Source organism: Helianthus annuus, chromosome 12 (genome assembly GCF_002127325.2).
Source record: "Helianthus annuus cultivar XRQ/B chromosome 12, HanXRQr2.0-SUNRISE, whole genome shotgun sequence".
In the NCBI taxonomy this organism is placed as follows: Eukaryota; Viridiplantae; Streptophyta; class Magnoliopsida; order Asterales; family Asteraceae; genus Helianthus; species Helianthus annuus.
This window is the reverse complement of record NC_035444.2, coordinates 45311843-45321270: the sequence shown is the minus strand read 5'-3', so window position 1 is coordinate 45321270 and position 9428 is coordinate 45311843. Positions and strand designations below refer to the sequence as shown.

General features: G+C 34.2%; 1 protein-coding gene across 13 annotated transcripts; it reads right to left on the bottom strand.

Moving 5' to 3' along the window:
- Positions 1-4052: 4052 nt before the first annotated feature.
- On the bottom strand, positions 4053-8408 carry LOC110894801. Of its 13 annotated transcripts, none has more exons than XR_004874924.1 (11): positions 8138-8408; positions 7917-8032; positions 7636-7850; positions 7481-7524; positions 7152-7207; positions 7016-7057; positions 6844-6912; positions 6661-6760; positions 4676-5474; positions 4383-4576; positions 4053-4301 (listed from the first exon to the last, which is right to left on the bottom strand). XR_004874924.1 is itself a non-coding variant. In XM_035980985.1 (10 exons), the coding sequence occupies exons 3-9, from the start codon at positions 7680-7682 to the stop codon at positions 6198-6200; spliced, it is 381 nt and encodes a 126-aa protein (XP_035836878.1). In that variant the 5' UTR covers positions 7683-7850; positions 7917-8032; positions 8138-8407; the 3' UTR covers positions 5382-5474; positions 6164-6197. The 13 variants fall into 13 exon arrangements, 1 of the variants encoding a protein (XP_035836878.1); XR_004874923.1 differs by having other exon boundaries at positions 4383-4470; XR_002566702.2 differs by adding an exon at positions 6164-6220 and having other exon boundaries at positions 4383-5474; positions 7674-7850; positions 8138-8398.
- Positions 8409-9428: the final 1020 nt, after the last annotated feature.

Genomic DNA, 9428 nt, shown 5'->3' with positions numbered 1-9428 from the left:
ACATTAAACAACCAATTGGTTTATTACATAAGTTACTTATATTTTCATACATCATGTAATCCTGCACATGTGCATTATGTTGTCAACCATCTGTAATCATGAAAAAAATAAACTGTTAACCAATAGTACATAATTATGCACATGTGCATCACATTATTAACACCCAATAATCATCAATAATAAACATTAAACAAATAACTGTTATTTCTTACATTCATTACTTTTATTTTCATATATTACATAATCATGCACATGTGCATTATATTGATAACAATCCATGATAATCACAAATAAACTGTTAATGTGCATCACATTACCAACGCCCCGTAATCATCACCGAATAAATGTTGAACACGTGCGTACACACACCATATACCTTATTAATTAGAATGTTATATGTTATATTTTTTTGTATACATGAACAATTACAAGTGTTGTACATTCTACACTACAGGAACCATTACAAATATTGTACATTCTACACCTAATGGCACGCTATATTGGATACCCTATGTTGAATCTGAATACAACCATATGGTCATCAGTATCAACCGTCACCATTATCGTTGATCTTGCCAACTTCTTGTTCTTTACCGCACGCATTCTGTCACCCCCTTTTTTTATCTTTCATCACGTAACCTCCTATTTTTGAGGTTTCATAACGAGTTCGCTTAATTGCCCGCCTTTTTTGTGTTTGTTTCTTCTTGCGCACCTGCGCGATATATTTAATGTGTTTACATAAGTGATATCATTTAACATGAATTTAATAAAGGGATGCACATGTGCATAAAATCCCATCTGCATCATCAAACATTAATCAACATTTTTTACCTTTTTTGTTTAACCGTCGTGTAATCATATTCCATTCCATCCGGCATTTTAATTGACCTTTCATCCCTTGGTTTAAAAAAAAGATGCTTTCTTCAATTTTTTTCCATTGTTGATCTACAATCATAAACAAAATAAAATAAAATAAAATAAAAAGTAGGATCAATAAACATAACTTATCAATGAATATGTGCATTAACTTTAACTTTATTATCACTAATACACTATGCACATGTGCATCAACATAAACGACCTTATTAACATATTCTGGCAAATTATGCACATGTGCATAGTGCATAATTATGCACATGTACATCAACATGAATGACCTTAATAACCCATTCTGTCAAAGTTTGCAGATGTACATAACTATGCACATTTTTCGTCTTTCTTTGTTTCGTCCTTTTTTTCCTTTCGTTTTCTCTTTCCGTTGACAGTTCAAAACAACCCCACTGTTCTTTAACCCCAACAACCCACTAATTACATCCTCGTCCACCTTTATGTTACTAGCATCCAATTTAATGACCATCTATTTCCCTTTAAACTTATCCACCACAAAATGTGACAATTTTGATGGTAAGTTGTCCGTTTTAAGATTCAAAATACTACCAAACCCCATTTTTTAACTACAACCTTCTGTTTTTAGACATTGTGTCCAACCCCATTAACATTTGATGTGGCAACAAACGTGTCCGTATAGATCTCCAGTTGACAGCTCTAACAATTTTCTTACATTCTGTGCCTTTAACAATTTCTTTACTCTCTGTCTTTTCCTCGACTGTTTTAACTATTTGTGATGTTGATTTTTTGCTAGTTTCTTAACTCTTTTTGATGATATCCCTTCTTTCATTTAACCTGTTTATCCACACATTATATGCATACGTGCAAACATGATAACACATGTTATGAGATGTTCTTACATACTAATGCACATGTGCATCTTAAAGTTTATTTAAACAAACTTAAATAACACATATCATCAACAACAGTGTTATCTGCCTTATTGACATCCTTGTCACTATTGGCTTTTAATGTTGATAACCTTCTATTATTTGTCATGCGAACTTCAACAAAACCTTCATTTGTTGTTTCCTCTTGTTTCCGCTTGCTAATCCCCCTATTAATGTCCTTGTGCACATCCTTCCTCGCTTTTTTCACAACTTTATTTATAAACTTAACATGTTTATACAGAGTATAGTATCAACAAAAAAACATTAATAAATGAAGCACATGTACATAAAACATATTTAATTACTGATCAATCAAAATAAGAATTATAAATAATCAATAGAATATAACCTTTTTGTTTATTATTCATATTCTCTTTCGTTGCGCCTGCGCCTGCGTCTGTGTCTGCGTCTAGCATTTTTGACGATCCTTCATCTCTTGATTTTAATAAAAATGTGACTTTCTTCAAAAAAATTTCTGATTTTTTTTTTTCGATTGCTGATCTACAATTAACATGTTCAAAAACGTTAAATACCTTAATAACTGTTAAATATATCAATAACATAATATGACAAATTATGCGCGTGTGCATAATAACATATTTTGTAAATCTATGCACATGTGCATATATGTATATATCACACAACAAGATCTTATTAACATAATTTAACATGAAATGCAAATGTGCATAACCATACATTACATCAAATTAAAACTAAAATACATTATTCACATGTTATTGCAAACTATGCAGATGTGCATATATAATACCAAACATTACCTTAATAACATATTCTGCTAAACTTATGATGTCAACATATGCACATCTGCACGTGCATACCTATATATCACACAATACAACACGAATTCCGAATCAACAATATGCAAATGACGTAATATATATTATATAAAAAAGTACAAACGATTTGTATAAACTTGCAAACGTGCTCGATTTACATGGCAATATAAATGTTATAATGCACAAAGTATATATGTTACATTGCACAATGTCTATGTTACAATGCACATTATCAATGATACACCACATATTCCGATGATTGTATTGCGATTCCGATGGTTATTCCTTAATATACTATCATATTGACTATTATTGTAATCAAGTTGCCCTAATTAGCCCTAATTGCAAACGGATTATAAATCCACAGTGATTACAATCACGTTGCCCTATTTACGAATGTAAGAAAAAAAGTACGATCTGTGATTATGTTCGTAACAAAGTTTATACGACTAATTTTGTACAAAAATTTGGGAACTAACCTCGATTATATGACGAAATCTAAAATATATGCTTGTAAAATCTCAAATCTCCGATAAAATGTCAATCCAAATGCTTCGATATGGTGAATCAATTGTAATCGATAAACTGGTGATGGCGAAATGTTGAGCGATTCGTATGTAATCAGAATGAAATGCAGATAGATGGAGTGGAGAGATGGAGAGAATGTGTAGAGCCTGTGGATAGTTCGGACATGAAAGGCTTTATTGATTATAATTGAATATATGATTGAAGTCCAACATCAGGTGCTTGTATTAAAAATTGTTTGGATATTTACAAAATTGCCCAATGTTCACATTGGTTCTGGCGGTTCTCGCAATAAAGGCGGTTCTCGCATGAACCCTACCCTATATATATATATATAGAGTAAGGTTAACATACAAAAAGCCTTATCATACATCACGTAGGAGACAATGGTAACCGTTGGATCAGGGGTATAATCACGCATGGGACCACATAATCACGCATGAGACTATAATCACGCACGTTCTATGATAATAACGCACGTTATATTTTTTGTCATGTATGTTAATGTAGGTTAAGCCTTGAAGTACATTATAATTTCCCTATATATATATATATATATATATATACTAGTCGTTTACCCGCGCGATGCGGCGGGAAACACATCACTTAGGTTGGTGAGTTTAGGTCTATGTACGGAGCGGTTCGGTTTTGAGCCATAACCAAAACCAAATTCGAGATGCAACAGAAAACACAACATTTGATAGTAATTCTAAGGGTGTGCATGATAAGGTTCAGTTCAGTTAGATCATAACTGAAATTCGGTTAAGGTACTTCAAAACCGGTCATGGGGATTTAATGGCGTTTGTGCGCCCACCTATTAATCACATTCACATTTACACATCATCAAATATGCATGGAGGTGATTGTCAATCGGAAAATGACATTGAAACCATTCATCCATATGTTTACAAAATTTTATTATGTATTTTTTTTCTAAAAGATATCAGGTTAGTAGCGTCAATGGATAAACGTCATAAGCATTAGATCGATCCTTGTCTTGCAACTTGCATATTACAAAATGTCAAGTCATTTTGGTTAATAAATATAAATACACTACATTTTTTTTAACAACCAAACAACTTAAGTATACACCCAAAAACATAAGTTACATAATAGCTACTACCCAACCTAAAACACCTATAAACAACTTCAGGAAACTCTTAAGATGCTGTAGTATAGCTTTGGGTAATCACAACCAAACCTAGATCACAAAAAGAAACTTAAATAGCCAGATTATACTCTCAATATTATATGATTCAAATTAAAAGAAAAGTGCAATTACCTGGAAAAATACCCTCAATGATATCAAAGTAGAGACCCCTCTTAGACCATCCAGGTGTAAAAAGCACTACATTGACCAAGTTCAGTTTCTGCAATGTAGATAGATGCACAAGTTAACTTAACCTAATTCTGAAATCTGTTAGAGAAAAACACAAACTCATGCCTTCATGCTCTTGTAACTTCTTGTCCAGGTTGCTATTGTAGGCGCAAAGATATAAAAAGATGTTTAAAAACATTAATAAATAAATGTCAGTTTAAATTAAAGAGCATCGACACGTTTGTACGCAAACTTACGTGTGGGAGTAACCACCGGATAAAACACACCGTAGGGACCTAAAGCGACATGGTGAGGAACAGGCAACACAAACACAACCGTTTTTGCACTACCAGTTCGAGCTAACCCTAACATGTCTTCACCGACAAGGATGCGGGGAATATATTGTGGTTGAAGGTATGAGTTTGTGTATTCATGCCTAGATCTTTGAAGGTTCGGAGTTCCCAATCTGAAAGCCTTAGGTCAGCGAATGTGAATAGAGTGTTGCTGTTGTTTGATGACGTGTCTTTGACCCGAATCACAAAAAGGACCAAACATTTATTTGCCACATTCGATAACACAACTTGCCATTCATTAGAACCCGACACCAGCCGATCTCCACAACGATTATACTCAATGCCAATCAAACACATACCAGTTCTTAACCAACAACGCCAGAACTCAAAGAACAACCACCATGATCAACTCAAACATCTCATTTGAAACTTGCTAGGTGGTTCAATTGCAGCTTGTTGAACGACTCATAAGCATATGTCTTGACGTAATAGTTGTAGTCTTGTAGAACACTATATAATGCGTGCTTCGAGAATTCGTGCTTGGTACAAGAAGAACATGCTGACTGCATCTCAACTCAAACATCTCTGAATCTGAATCTCGATCTGGATCTAAATCTACACCAACGACCATCTTTTCTAGTGAATCCATATCACCGCCGACCATCTTTTCTAGTGAATCCACATCCCCGCGACCATCTTTTCTAGGGAATCCATATCACCGGCTTCTGCAACTGTATGCAACCGAAGCCTTTCAGCATCCTCACTGTCAAATTACAAAGGCAGTTAAAAAAATGTCGCAACACTTGTTTGTTCGGCAATCACAGAGGCAGCTGGTTTGGGTCAAATGGGTCGTTTTGGGTTGTGTTTTTATAACTAATGGGTCAGATGGATTAAACAAAAGAATTTAGTATTAATGAAACAGGTAAAAGTCATCCGATATGTGTTTAAAAGTGCAAAAACCTTCTGTCGCTTTATCAAAGAAAGTATAATTATTTACTCTAGAAAGAACGATGCTAGATCTGTCACAAATTAAGACCGACACGTTAGTATACTAAAAGGAAGAAGACTTGCATCACAAGCAGGGGTGTTCAGTATTCAAACTGGGTTGACGACTGATTCCATTCAGATTTTGGTCTCCAAATTGAATTCGAATTTGTGATCTTCAAACTGAGCCAACCCAGGTATAATATTATATACTTCTTATATTTTTTTATGTATAATACATATAACTGTTTATTTATTTATATATGTTTTATATTTATTTTCACTTTCATAATTCGGTATAGTTCAAATCAAACCAGATTTGAATAAGTTTTTCTAATTATAATTATAATTTTAATGCACTTTCAAAACATTTAAATTCACAGAACCCTGGTTTATACCAACCCGAAGACCAGTTTGACAAACAACCCTTTCATAAGGTGCAACGTTGTATTATTATTGTATTCTTACGGATCAAAGATGACTCCACCGGCTTCTTTAACAATCACAACCGCCGCCGCAACATCCCTATAGACAAGACCAAGAACCCCATAGCAATGTAAAAGGACAAATGTTAGATGTGTCAAAATGAGTTAGTTGAGTTATTGGTCAAAAGGGTTTTTCTTTGTTGTATGGATGGGGTTGACCTGAAACACCTTTGTCAAAGAACATAAAAATTTTATAAAAATAATTGGTGTCAAATATGAAAATATGATTGCAAAAATATATTATTTCAATAACTATCTGATCTCTTTTAAAAGACGATTTAGGACCTTATGCATCAAAAAATGAAAATACATTTTGAGCGACTCTTGAGCCATTTGACTGACTTCCGTTTTAGATACACATTTTTTATTTTACCCAATTGACCCGTTGGAGATAAAACATAACCGGAATCTACCCTTTCGACACGAACTGGTTAAAATTGCCATTTCAATAAACGGAAAAACAAAAAAGGAGTTCCATACCAAAGACCACCAATGCCGATCTCATAAATAGATCATTCCTTCCACATGCAACCCCACAGAGACCCAATGCATAGGAGCCACCCATCCTGATTGATCTTACCTGATTACATAAGAAACATGAGACTTGAAGTCAGTTGTCACTCATTTAAAATCTCAAAGGAAGGCAAATTGTTCTGGTTTTACCTTGTGAAGTCGGCTATTGATTCTATTTGTAGTGGCATCCAGAGTGGCCTTATCACGCTTTGTTCCAGCCTGCACTTTGACATTAATCAATGTATATGTATTATTATAGGAATATCATAACATAACATACATGGTTCAACCAAATGAATGCACTAAGCAAGTTAAAAGTTACCTCTATGGTAACGAGACACTTCACCAGTTCAGAGTGAAGATACTGCAATTGTGGTAAAAAAAATAAGCAACCATCAGAAGCCCTTAGCATGAACATATTATCAACCTAATGCATGCCGATTAAGAAGTATACTTACCTTTGATAGGATTTCCGTTAAGGAAAGCACCATTTCCTCTCCTAATTCATGCCAATCTTGCAACATTAATTTATTTAATTCAGATTTTTGAAGACAATGTGTCATACTTACAATCTTATTCTAAAGCATATATATTAAAGTTCACTCATAATGTTTAACCGTTTTAGAGGTCAAAGTGTGAATAAAAGAACATGTTATTTGTGTCAAGAACATAAATATACTTATAAACACCTCTGCATCTATCCACTCTCTACCACCAAACATATCACCCTTCCAACAGTATGTTTCAATCTATATATTTCATCTTGGATCATAAAAAGTAAATATACCTTTCAGTAACAATTTCTTCACGAAATACAGTTGCCACCATAGGCTGCAAAACAAAAACAAAAATCACACACATAGACAATGTTAGATCTTACCAAAAGTGTCAACAACAGTTTTCAGGAAGCAAAAGAAAATAAAATAATTTATGTATACACACAGCCTCAACAATGGCGTCAAGTTTACGCAAATGATTACCAGCAGCATACACAACAGAGATCATAAAACCTTCAGAAACCCGAGAGCATCCATTGTCTCTGATCGACTCGACTTCCAGCCAGAATCATCTCATCTCTGAAGAAACTTCGCTACATCGTCGTTTGTTGAGAAATTAGAGACGGAGAAAAGCTCATTGTAGCAGATCTGACCGAAGTGCTTAATTTGAAGGAGTGAAACATCAATACTCAAAAGAACATAGTTAGTTGAGGTTGGAGAGTTTACCTTTAGTGATGGACCCAACGGATTTGCTAGATTTGGACTTTTGATGAAACCCTAGAAGACGCCATAGTAGTTGTGAATGATCGACTCGGATTCCAGCCAGAACTAAATAACAAATCCTTGAAACAATTTATAGAATTATAAAATCAAAGATGAATCAGAAGGCACCCTCATAAAATCGACAAAGCAAAATCATATGCGGAAAATAAAGAATCGTAACTTACCAAGATCATAAGCTCTATCAGAGGAGGAGATGGTTTCGACGGCACCGGTGGTGTCATCAGTGGAGAAGTGGCGACAAAAGGAATTAGGGTTGAGCTCTCTCTTTTCTCCTTATCCTCTATCTCTCTCTCTCTCTGCAAGTGACAAAAAAGCTCAGCAAAGCAATGGTGGGGATATGTGAAGGTGCAGAGTAATTATGATGAAAAGACTTTGGGGAATGTTTCAATCGAGAAAATTGGCTCCAGCAGTAGACTAATTCAAAATTCAAAAGAACCGCCCATTAACACAAAAGAGGTGTACATGGGTGTTGAAAATTTTCAACACTTTTATGCTTAAAATGGTTGTATAATGTGCTTGAAATGCTTGTACAATGGTAAATGACCATTCTTGCCCATTCCTATATGCTTATTAAAGTAGTATAGATATAGATAGTGTGTATATATATAGTGTGAGGTTCAATGGGGAACACAAAAAAAGTGGGGAACTGGGGAACCCCCTTAGAAACCCTTGGATTAAGTTAATCAATGGTTAAGATTAGATTACATTTGTGAAGGCTTAAAAAACATGGAGGGGCATATTTGGAATTTTTGAAAAGTTAGAATCAGGTCCCTGGAGAGTGGAGAGCATTACGTAGATCTCAACCGTCGTCACCGGAGTAGGTCGCCGGAGAACACATCTGAGAGCTTTTAACCACCGTCGCCAGATTAGGTCATCGGAAACCATTGTCTAGATCGCCGGAGAACACTTTTTAGCCCTAATCGCCGTCGATTTTGTTTATTTCAGGCTGAGATTTATCAGAAACTGTAAGTTTAATGTTTTGAAAAAGAAATCCGTTAACTCCCATGCTTTACGAATGTTCGGATAGCTTATACATTCATATAATGTTATGGACATCATGTATCTAAGATCTAGGTTGTAATAATTTGCAGGTTTTCAGATCTGCTCGCCGAAGACTGTTACGGAACCCTAGCCGCGACCAATTTCGTTTGAGATCTATGGAGTATTAACTTATAAGTTTTCAGATCTGAAAACCTGCTAGTACAACTTTGATATCACTATAAGGTATCATCTATCTAATATTTACTTGTATGTTTTATTTATATTAACATGAATATAAATAATTATGATAATTTTAAGATTTATATTCATAATTCGTAGTTTTTTCAACCAAAAAAATTGTTTTAACATGTTAAATTCTTTTATTTCAATTTGATTTTCAACATATTTGTTAAGTATATCATTAAAATGATTTAACATGTTAAATAACCTTTCTATTAAAAACTTTATTAGATT